The sequence below is a fragment of the Montipora foliosa genome, chromosome 13 (assembly GCF_036669935.1).
Source record: "Montipora foliosa isolate CH-2021 chromosome 13, ASM3666993v2, whole genome shotgun sequence".
NCBI classification, from domain to species: domain Eukaryota; kingdom Metazoa; phylum Cnidaria; class Anthozoa; order Scleractinia; family Acroporidae; genus Montipora; species Montipora foliosa.
The window spans coordinates 17,674,529-17,687,028 of record NC_090881.1 but is presented as its reverse complement, the minus strand read 5'-3'; the positions used below and the strand labels follow the sequence as shown (position 1 = coordinate 17,687,028).

At 40.1% G+C, this 12,500-nt stretch overlaps 1 protein-coding gene across 1 annotated transcript in view; it reads right to left on the bottom strand.

Moving 5' to 3' along the window:
* Positions 1 to 12,500, bottom strand: part of LOC137982518 (uncharacterized) — an 81,844-nt gene that overhangs the window by 12,484 nt on the left and 56,860 nt on the right. The window contains exons 22-24 of the mRNA XM_068829626.1: positions 8,912 to 9,199; positions 4,222 to 4,527; positions 1,312 to 1,504 (exon numbers count right to left, since the gene is read on the bottom strand). Of these exons, the coding sequence (XP_068685727.1) occupies positions 1,312 to 1,504; positions 4,222 to 4,527; positions 8,912 to 9,199 (787 nt within the window). The remainder of the gene's footprint in view (positions 1 to 1,311; positions 1,505 to 4,221; positions 4,528 to 8,911; positions 9,200 to 12,500) is intronic.

Genomic DNA, 12,500 nt, shown 5'->3' with positions numbered 1-12,500 from the left:
TGAAATTACCAAATTTGAGGTTTTGACGACAACGTGAGCATGCAACAGAGAACCTTTATTCTCTATTTTCAATTTGTAACTGCTGGTATCAATTTATTATTAGGATACTTCGACCAAATTAAAGCGGTTTTCAATTGAGTGTCGAAAGTAATTAGCGAATTGCTTTGCTTTTGCATTACTTCACTCAGTGATTGATTTAAAGTTCTTGCGCCACCTTTTCAACCAATCAGAAGTGAAACCAAAACCAATCGTGTCTCGCGCGTGTACATTTTCCCGCGCTTTGTGTCGGCTACGTGTAATTACTTCGAGTTTTGATTGGTTTACTGGCTTATCTCCGTCATTTTTGATCGGCTAAATTAATTACGTTGGTCTTGGTTTTACGACACTCACTTGAAAACCGCTCTATAAGTATAAGAAGTGAACGAGATAGAATAACCGCGAAAGTGATATTTTGAGGTGACGTTTTCGTCGACGTCCCTGTCGTAGATCTTAAGGTCCCTATTCAGTGTGAGATCGGACGGCAGCTTGCAAAGGCGCCTCCGGCAGCCCCTATCAGTCCATACTTGATCTCAGCTACCCACCCACCCAATCCACGTATGTATGTGAAAGGAAGACAGACCACCACAGACACCCCCTACTCTTCGCGAACAATGCGTGGGGTCTAAAACGTACCACAGTCTACAGTTCTTATCCGAGAAAACTTGAAAGTCTAACCGCTTGTGGTGCGCGGTGTTTCGGTGTAGCTTTTATTTGTTTACAGCCACGAAACCGCTGACCTGTCAGCTCAGTAGGTATAGAGTATGTCGTATGGGAGGTTGTTAGTTTGGCCGGACAAAAACAGGACACCTGCGAATGCCGGGTGAGGGTTTGAAGCCTTGTCGGATACCTACTATAAAATACTATCCGCAGAGCATAGGGTACGTAATTCCCGGGGTTGTGATCTGCCTTATTCTTTGTTCCGTCAATCATGAATCATATTGCTGCTTTCTAGACTTTTCCTTGCCGTGGTCATCGATGTTTCTTGAACTGTCAACTCAATAGACCTTTTCGGCTTGTACATTTTGTTTTTCCAATACAGATCATGTGATAATACTCAGGAGGTTTGGGCTTTTGTTTTGTTCGTTAAAATGAGGGCATGCAAGCATGACTATGCCTGCATGCACTCTTTTTTATGAACAAAACAAAGGACCAAGCCTCCTGAGTATTATCACATGATCTGTATTGGGAAAACAAAATGTACAAGCCGAAAAGGTCTATTGTCTCTTAGACTTAAAGTTTATATTGAAGGAAAAATAGAAAATAACGAAATACCTGGGAGGACAGCGAAGACTACGCTCTTTTTTCCATAGCATGATCTTGCTTTAGAGCGAACTTCAAAGCTGTAATTTTGACCTACATCAATCTCAGGGTTCTCATACAAGCTCAATCTCCATCGAGTTTCATTTCCTGCAGTGCGATTTGTCATGATAATGTGGTCAACACGCCGTACTACAATTTCATAGGTCTAAACAAGGGAAAACAAACAAATTTAGATTGCAAAACGAAAGGTGAAAAGGTTAAAAATGAACCCAATTATTTTTCTTGGAACTGGCACTGTTTAAAATAATATCGTTGTTGTTATCTCTCCTTTTGCCTGACGACTGAATAGACCTCTTAAGCTTGTACATTTTGTTTTCCCATTTCAGAACACGTGATGTTACTCTTGGGAAAACTTTCTTTCAAATGTCGTCCTATGCACGTGAATATGTACGCATAACTTATGAAAAAACAAATTCCCTTGAGAACATCACGTGGTCTGAAATGGGAAAACAAAACGTACAAGCTAAAGAGGTCTATTGCAATCGCGACTGGAAGCGACATAATTACTATAGATTAAACTTTAATCACATTGGCCTTAAGTTTGTGCGGGAGACAGGGTCGAGAGCCTTCTAGAATTGCATCGTGGGACTGTTTTGGGGGACGGATTTTCATTATGGCGTAAGTGCACGGAGCAAGAACTCAAGTTGCAAGAAAGCTATATACCAGGAGCTGAGCGTCCCAAACCACCAGAATATTGTACAGTGGCAATTTTGAAACGATGGCCCACTTGCTGAAGTGCAAACCTGTCCACTTCATAAACGACGTTGACTTACTAACCACGTAAGTTATAAAGATCTAACCTAAGTCAATTGTTACCGTAGAACAATATACGAAAGTCTTTTTCTTTTCAGAGTAAACGACTTCATAAACTGCGGATTGTCACCCAAAACAGTCCCACAATGCAATTCAATAAGGCTCTCGACCTTGTCTCCCGCGCAACTTCAGGCCAATAGTGCAAGCAGAGCTAGTAGGAACTTAAGGGGTATTTACATGAGACCGTAATTTACTGGTCGTCAAACATTATAGTCTTGGAATTCCTCGGGATTCCACAGGGTTGATAAATGACCTCACCACTACGGAAAACTCTCTATCGGACATGTGGAAATTTGCTGATGATACAACGGTCTCGGAAATTGTTCCAAAGTTTGGCGCGAGTAACTCACAAGCCACAGTGGACCACGTCCTTAACTCGTCGAAAGCCAACAATTTCCAACTGAACTCACTCAAGTGCAAGGAACTCTGTATGGATTTCCGCAGAAAAAGCAAACGTAGACATTCCTGCACTTGAGGTCAATACTAACACCTTTGAAACTGTTAAATCAGCTAAAGTAGTGGGCGTTACACTAAGAGATGATCTAAAGTGAAATGATCATGTAGGTAATATCACCGGTATTGATCGCGTATCTCCCATTCAATTTTACTGTGCGTGTATACGCTCTGTCTGCGAGCCTGGTACAGGCTAATGGGCTGACCGAAAAGCATACAGGATGGAAATTTCTGGACCCGGTCTGGCATTTGTTGTCATTTACATAAGATCGGTAGGAATTCAGACCGGTACGAGAATTTCTCGTCTCGGTCCAGCAACCGAGACGAAGTCAGACCGGCCTGAGTTCATTGTCAGGCCGGTCTCATGTAAACGCATAAAAAGAAATGTGTGGAGGCCGATACGAACTCATGTAAATACCCCCTAACTCACACTGGTGAAAGTTGAAAGAAATCGGGAGATTTTGATTAACCAATAGATGGTTTGCAGCTAATCTCTAGAGACACAGATAATAATGTTGCAATGTACACTTGCTTGCGGACGAACAAAAGGAGCTAATAGGGAGCTTACGAAACGAGGACGACCACGGATACGAGGACTTCATTTAAAAATACGAGTTCGCGTTATTCGTATCACTACGAAACTATTTCATGTCGTTTCGCGTTGAAAATGTGTAGTAACTATCGAGGAATTAAACTTGTATGAGTGGGTTGGAAGCGTAGAGAGAGAACTGAAAATTCACCGTCTTGTGCTAACGTCCTCCACAGAACCTTGAATATTTGGTCATTTCACGTCGTCATTAGGAGATGACGGCAAAGAAATGTACCAAAATGTAAAACGCACGTGCAGAGCGTGCAGATTTTTGTTCACTAAACCTATTGTTTTGTAGCATCGTCGTTGCCGTCGGCGTCGTCGTTTCGGAAGCTCTCTAATGACAGATCTTTTGTTTTCGTCCACCAACATGGCGGCGATGACGTCACGTGAAAACTTCCTATTGGCTTTATAATAAGCCAGCATAAAAAAATACCATAATACTCTTTGTTTGTCCCTCTAACATTTTGCATAAGCATTATTTTTATTTTCTCTTAGGACTTACAATGGTCCCAAGAGTAACTGGAAACAATGATTATGCAAAATTTGGGAGGGACAAACAAAGAATATTATGGTATTTTTATATTGACTAACACATGAATGCTTTTTAATTGTCATACAAAACTGAGCACTTGCTGATGAACACGCTGGTATTACTTCATAATTTATCTAATTTGTCTACTTCTAATACATGGGCTAATCTTCCGTAGTTTTTATCTGCTCTCTTTTCTTCTTGTTTTCCATTTATTATTTTTGTATTTTCTTCTATTTATCTTAGATTACCAACTGTTTATTGCCAACTGCAATTATTCTAATTATTTAATTATGTTACTCAGCTAGATTAGCTTCTTAGTTATTCTGAGTAACTTTCATCCGTTATTGTTCCCGCTATATTTGTAAATCTATTTTCCCACTTAAACAAGGTAGGTAGTTGTGAAATAAGAAACTGAAATGTGTTACTGACTTTTGAAGATATAAATATATATTTATACTGACAGAGTACTAACCTCAATATCTTCCGCATTTTGAGGTTTTTTCCAAGCTAACATAAAGCCTTCATCGACACCAAAAACGTTCTGACTATTGTTCACTTTGTGAGAAAAGGGATAGACTGCCAGATTAGTGACCGCATCAACGTTTGGAGCCAATCGAATACCAGTTACCGAGGACTGACCGGATACGCCATTGACCACTGCTCGGACAGAAAACTGGTAATTATTGCCGCAAAAGAGCGTCAATTGTTTGTGTGTATCAAATACTTTCAAAGTGGTAGTGTCGCCGCAAGAAATACAGCCATAAGACACAAAATAATACTGAGAAAAAGAAAAAGAAAGGAAAAATAAGTTAGTTGATTGATTACCGTCACTGATCGTACGTGTAAAAAACCAAACACTGTTCAAGGGAATAACCCCTTCGAACTTTTCAGTCCTTTAATCACTGACAAAAATAAATATAACCCATTTTCCCACCCTTCTCCTTTTCGGGAATCAATGATAAAAGGATGCCATTGGAGGAAGGCAGGAGTGGCCTTGATTTTCATTTGAAATGACCATAACGGGGCAAAAAGAAACTCTTAAGCCCGGTTTACACTACAGACAATTTTTGGCACGGCTCGGGTGAAATTGGCACGGGTCCCAAAAAAAAAAGGTTCGGCTCGGATAAAATTTGCAGTGTAAACAACCCGCCAGTACCAAATTTCATCCCTGCCGAACCAAAATTCTGACCCGTGCTGGGACCTTCGGCGAGGTAGTCCGAGCACGGATGAAACTGGTACGTGTGCTGAAAAAATAGGCACGGTTCGGATAGAACAAGTAGTGTAAACACTTCAAAGGGCCAAATTTGAGCCTTAATTCATATAGGATAGCGGTTTTTTAAAGTAAATTTCAAGATGGCGGCTCATTTTCCACCAAAATCACGTGGACGTTCTTCATTATAGTTGAACTGCGCATGGCTCCATGAGAAGTTACGTGGGCCCAAAAATTTTGGTACGGTATTTTTGGTACGGTAAAAATGGTGTAGTGTAAACAAAGTTTGCTGTGCTCTTTTTTGGCACCCGTGCCAATTTCACAGGAGCCGTGCCAAAACTTTTCTGTAGTGTAAACCGGGCTTTAGACCACCAATCCTGCAAAAATGAAAACACGGAACTTTAACAAAGAAAACGCCCCCTCCAAGAAAAAAAGCATATTTCATGAGGTCAAGAGTCCATTACACATGAGTGAGAATCTGGTATCAGGCTTGTTTCCATCAGCGTCAGAAAAGTGTTATTTTTAAACCACGTTTGGCGGGAAAACCAAATAGTATACACGTGAAATTAGAGAATAACTTCACGCGCTTTTTGTCCAAAATCAAATACTTTCCCGAGCCTTTCGGCTAATTTCAATCGTCACCATTTGATTCCCAAACTTACACCAAATCGGCTAACTCAATGTTGTACCCAATTCTAGCCTTTTGAGATTAAAACGCATCATTTTAAGTAATGATCCGAGTAAGGTGGATAGCAATTTCTTTTCTTATGCATAAATGGTGCTTTCCCCACATAGGAATGTTATCATACAGAGAATGCATAAACCTAGAGGAAGGCCGTTAACGCAATAAAATTCATTTACAGCCCATTTTGAAAGGGTGTTTTTTGTGTTAAAAGATTTTGACCAATCACAAGAGTTGAAAACAAAAGCCAAGAAACGTTTACAATTCTAAATGTTCCCCACATACGATTTCTGCGGTATTCAAACTGAGACCAAATTTTGTTATATGCAAGATGGTTGGAAAGTAAGCATGAATGTAATACTGCTTTATGAAGTTTTGTTAACTTTTGCTGTTTAAGCCAATCGGAAGTAAGTACAGACAATAGAAAAGTTATCACCTTTTTGCATTCCAATTGAATTCCAACATGTTCGTTGCCGTTGTGGCTATCGTTCTTATCTGGACCGTTTGTTAATGTCGATGCTACATTATAATGCAAATACAACTCAAAAAGAATCTTACCCTTGGGAGATTTGAATTGGCTACAACATTTGGTCAATTGTTTATTAGCTATTGATATCATGGGTGACAAATTACGTTCATAAGACGCCATTTTGGCACTGTAGGAAAAGTTGACATGGCTGAAATTTCGCGGCATAATTAAGGAGTAATTTGTCACCAATGTCATTCATATCAAAACACAACAAATGATGATTACATTATACGCTGTCACCAACGAGAAATCTACATATCTGTTTCATCTAGCATCTAAAGTAGTTTTCCATTGTTTAAGATCTTTTATAAGCAGACTGGACCTCGTATCCTGAAAAAACACTTCCCTTTTTCCTTCAGATTTCCTTTTTCCTTCCTCACTGGCAAAATTTTGAGCTTTGATCTTTATTCAAAGGCCATTTACTTTGAGTGTAAGTTTTGGATTTCACGGTCCGCCATTACTCACGTTCAAAACTGACCGATTGGACCTCAGACGGTCGGATCCAGGGAAAAGTGACGTCAGAGGCTCACTAGCTTAAAATTTCAGCGTGCGAACGCTGCTTATTATATATGCAAAGCGTGAGTTTAAAAGTCTGAAAGCCCAAAAGTCCCGTGCTGCATATTAATTCTGCGGCGTACACACGTATTGCATTCTTGAACTAGTGAGCCTTTGACGTCATTTTCTCCTCGATCCAGCTCTCTCAAGAACATAATGTCAGTAATGGCGGACCATTAAATAGGAAATTTACAGTTAAAATAAAGAGGTGTCTTTTTGAAATCAAGGCTTAAAACGTGGGTCACTTAGTGTTTTGTTAACATAGTTTTGAACTCCAAAGAAAAATATGAAATGATTTTTTGGTTACAGGGGCTCTTTAACTACCATTCCTTTCAGTTAGCGCGTAACGCAACCCTGGACACAGTATAGAACACCGTAACGTTAACAATATTACCAAGCGAATCAAATATACCTCGGAATAACGAACATTTCTGTTATTATTCGTTTAGTCCTCAGTCCTTTGACACTTCGTCAAAAGGAGGTTTCACTGTAATGCGTTTGTTGAAACATGAGCCCACATAATACATTTTTGATACTCAGTACTCACTTAAGGACGGCGCCTACTATTGTTATTGCGCATACATTCTGCGCATCTCGAGATACTCGGATTTCCTATGGGTGGTGCTTATTAATACATGGATATTTTTGCGCGGTTTGAAACTGTCCGGAGAAAGTATATCTTAGCAAGTACTCTTGGTATCCAAAGAGAAATTTGGGGGTAACCATGCATTTTTGTGAGATAATGAAGCTTCAATTTGAGAAAGAACGCCATACATTGCATTGTATTTTAAAGCTTTTTACAAATATTATTCATCAATTATATTTGAAAATGCGTGGTTACCCCCAATTTTCTTTTTGGATTTCAATCAAACTTGTTAAGATCTACATTTTCCGCATAATCATAAACCGGGGCAAAAATACCTTTGAATTAGTAGGCACCGTCCTTAAGGCACAGTTCATATCAGTTTCATTGCTGCATAGCTGGCACTATTTTTGTCGTATTAAAAGGATCTGAATTGTTGCAAGAATGGTTCCCACATGCATGCGATAAAATGCAAAGACTGCGATGTGAAATAGTGGTACAAAACGCTGAACAGGACGATGCAACATCGATATGCAAGTGATTTTACACTCCACATCACCCATATATCACCCTTATAGGCTCTGGCCTTCTCAACCTGGATAACAACTGAACATAACCACCACATATCTGACTGACAACTTTACTTCCATTAAAATTGGGCACTACTCCGTGTTGAGTTAAGCGCCGTTTACACGAGCAAGTCTTCCTGGACAAGTTTCCTTTGACAAGGAAACAGACGACAAATGAATACAAATGAGATAAGTTCCCAGTATCACGCTCTTGCTCACTGCAGCTGTCAAAATATACAAAGTGGCGGCTAAAAGGAAAGCAAGTTGGAGTGATCGAGCTTCGACGAACTAGGGACTGGAACATTTTATGTACTCACTGAACAACAAGTATTGTGGGCACACGCTAAACTTGTCACGTTGATGTCCCACATGAATTCTAAATCTAAGCTGCCGTTGTAGGATGAGAATAGGGAGTTTAAGAAACGACGACGGCTACGGCAACGACAACTCCAAAGAGCAGTAATATTATTGGTTAAAAGAACCAAAATGATACTCGTCAAAACTACTACGTGAAATGACCAATTTTAAGGTTTCGACGACAACGTGGACAAACTACAGTGAATCTTTCAGTCTCACTCTTTACTTTAAATCCGTCCTTACCAGTCCAGTTATAGGACACTTCGCTCATACTGAATAATATAAACAACATGGAATAATCATGAAATACTTAGAAAAGCTCAAACTTATATTTTGAAGTGCCGTTTTCGTCGCCGTAGCCGTCGTGGTTTCTTAAACTCCCTAATAAGGGAGCTTAAGGAGGCTCGAAATAGTTTCTCTCTTTTTCAAACAAATAACATACACTGTCCTTAGATACAGTTAGGGTAATCACATCAAGAGGAAATTTGGCTAGGATATTAAGTACCCATCATAGATTTCTCACAGCACATTTTCCTCCAAAATAACGGTACAGTGGCAACGCTATAAGGCATTTCTTTGAGCCTTAATATCAACATATTTTGTCTTTTTGGAAGAAACGGGACGGTGAAATCTTCCCATTTAGCGTTACCAGATAATGTAAATGTAAATAATCTCACCTCAGGATGACTTCCTCTCGGAGGTAACCACGTAAGCTTGACCAGGTTCCCGTTGTGCTCATCTACCACTGCATTCAATAGGAGAACACGTCCCAAAGTAGAGGGCACATGAACTGTTGCCGCGGAAGACCTTCCCATTCCATACCTTGTGCTCACTTGGATATAAACCTGGTACCTCGATCCTGTGCTAACTGACACATTTGCTCGTGTTGTATCAAAGCTATATACGTATTTGTAGTTGAAGTATTTGTAGATGCAGTCCTCACATCTGTACCTGAGCTGGTAATTCTGAAGAAAAATAGGCATGTATTATTTTCTTCATTGTTTAATTTGAGATCGAAGTTTTGAATTTGACATTCGACTTTCAGGTTTTAAATTTAACTCGCAACTTTTGAATTGAACTTCACACATAAATGACTTGACCTTCAATTTCATATCCTTGGTAACGGTAACCACTGGTGTAGTTGACTGAGGGCTCGCAAGACTCGGAAATTTAGGGATGGCGGCTGAAATATTGAGAAGACTGGCAGAGGTGGTACAGGAGACATGAACAGTACTTTTTTTCCCTTTTATCCCTTCGAAATTGATCGAGTAGTTTAAACACTTATCTGGTTATTTGAAAGTGGAATGATCTGACTTTTTGTGGAATGAAGTCACTCTGTAACGATCTGACTTCGAATGATTCGACAGAACAAAAGTCTAACAATTTCGTCAGGTTTCTGAAGTCCGCTATCTATGTTCACTAGTGTTTCGAGCCACATAATCTAGTCTTAAAACTACTCCATCAATTTCGATGGGATTAAAGAGAAAGTACTGTTAACGTCTCCTGTCCGTCTTCTCAACATTTCAGCCGCCATTCCTAAATTTCCGAGCCCTGCGAGCCCTCAGTCAACTACATCAGTGGTAAGCCGTTACCAAGGATACGAAATTGAAGGTCGAGTCATTCATGTGTGAAGTTCAATTCGAAAGTTGCATGTTGAATTTGAAACTTGAAAGTCGAATGTGAAATAAAGAATTTTCCACTTCAACGTTAAATTCAAAACTTCGATGTCAAATTCAGAACTTGGACGTCAAATTTAAAACTTCGATGTCAAATTCAAAACTTCAATGTCGAATATGAAAATCAAAACTCAAATTTGAAACTTGGATGTCAAAGCAGGATTATCACGGATTTACTTATTTTTTGGGTTCTTCGTGGCGCAGCGCATTCTGGTTAAATGCAACGCAATCTTGTTAAACGTAATGCATTCTGGTAGGTACGCATGTAATCTCGTACCCAGATCTCCCACTGTCATACGGAAGGGAGATCTGGTAAAGTTCGATTTCGAGCATGCTCAGTGCCAGCGAGGCCCGAAATACGGGCTTTTCTATCACTGCGCATGTTCGTACTCTCTGTTGTGATTTTGGGTGATTTTGCGGAATAAACATGGATTTCGAGAGTATTCTTGAAGAGATTCTTTTGGGTAGAGGACAAGGAAACCTTAAACTTAAGCCGAAACAGAAAGAAGGGCTACAGGCGATTGTTTTTGAACGGTCGAGATTGTTTAATTGTCGTAGCAACTGCAGAATTACTGAAGCGAGCGCTTAGGCTTATCAATATATGAGTGCTATTTTGTTCACACAATCTCGTGAAAAGTGTAGCTAACCAAACCGTAAATTGAAAGCGAAAATGTTAAAGAGTGCTTAGACCTAATCACTGCAGCGGAGCGCTATTTTCTTGACACGATCTCGTGAAAAATGTAGTTAATATAACCGTAAAATTCACAACTGATCACTACTTAATTCGCGAGTCACGCTTTAAGAACGAGAAATACTGTTTTGAATAAATTACATACTTCAACTTGAATTTATTAGTTTCTGCGTACCTCGTAGCAAGCTACGCAGAACTTTATTCGAGTGGCAGGGTACGTGGGGCTTTCGTCGGTACCATTTACACAAACGTCGCAAATTTTTAAACTGATTTTCCTCAACTGTAAAGCTTTTCCGGCGTCCGAAAAAACAAAACTTTCCTCCGCACAACTGGCATTTATTCAAAACAGCACATGAGCTTGCGAAAACCAAACCTTCATAAGTGCCCCGCGAAATAACCCAATCGGAGGGTAGATTGCATTGCCGCAACCTCTTTTTGGTAGCCAATGAAAAATGGTGTACTGTCGAACTTTACCAGATCTCACATTTCCAGTGACAGAGTGAGATCTGGGTACGAGATTAGTACGCATGGCGTAAGTGTGGTAGTGCAGTGACTTGACACAGTGCTTCATTCCATAACTGTCAACTGAGCTGCGTTTTGTTTTCCAGGACCTAATATGTAAAATACTAAACCCAGAAAGATTGCAGGAAACAAATGGGAATCGAGAAACATTGGCTTCACATCAAGTTTAAGGGTGTACTGAGTGTCTGACAGTTTCCACGACAAAAGTTCATTGGAGTTAAGCCCTGATCGATCGAGAGTTAAAAAATTGCCATCAGCAACAAAAGTTGCGACATGAAAACAACATAAATTTTGTGCTGCGAATATGTTGAGGATATTAAATGGCCGCGCTCGCCTCGCCTCGCCTCCCCCTCCCTCCCTCCCTCACTCTCTCACTCACTCAGCCCGGATGACAATATGGTACTTCACAAAAAGTGGTGGATTCGAGAATTCGTGGCAGCTAAAATACTTTTCCTTAAATCCAGATTATGTTGCCGCTCGTTCGTTTCACAGCAATAACCAAAAATCCAATCAGTCTTTTTCTTTGAATTTCAAACTAATGTTAACTTAACACTAAGTAACCGAAATTTTTAGCCTTGATTTTTAATTTAACTGGAATTTTCCAGTTTAATCGTCTGCCATTACTAACTTTAAAATCTTGAGACAGCTGGATCGACGAGAAGATGACGTCAAAGACTCGCCAGTTTAAGAATGCAATGTCTGTGCGCGCGGCTGAATTAATATGCAGCACAGTAGTTTTGGGCTTTCAGACTTCTAAACTCGAGTTTTGCATATATAATAAGCTGCGTTTACGCACTGAAACTTTAAGAAAGTGAGTAAATGACGTCACTTTTCCCTCGATCCAACCCTCAAAAACTTACACTCAAAGTAAACATCCTTTTCATAAAAATCTTGCCAGTAAGGTGTTAAGCAAACAATAGGGCCGTTTATACGAGAGAAAATAAGCCGCAGCTTACTCTGGCCGCGGCGTACATAATACGCGAAAGGAACTATTTATACGAGTATAAACTCCCAGGCCAGGATAAGCCGCGGCTTGAGAAAGCCGTGAACGTAGATTTTGTACCATTTATACGGGGTGTTCGCGTCTTATGTAAGCCGCGGCCAGAGAAAGCCGCGGCTTATTTTCTCCCGTATAAACGGCCCTAATGTCACTTTTAAGCATATTTGGGTGAATTTTCAGTTTTAAGATGAGAGCTATGACTTAAACAAAGATCAGGATATCAGGGGCCGGGTAGTATGTTTGAAATTGAGGGGGGGAGGGGGCTAGGTTTTGGTTTGGAACACGGAAGTGTAAGGGAAGGGGGAGAGGTTTAGGAGAACACAACATCGTAGGAAAAAAGTGGGGGGCTACAGCCCTTCCCTGGGTATTATTTAAAC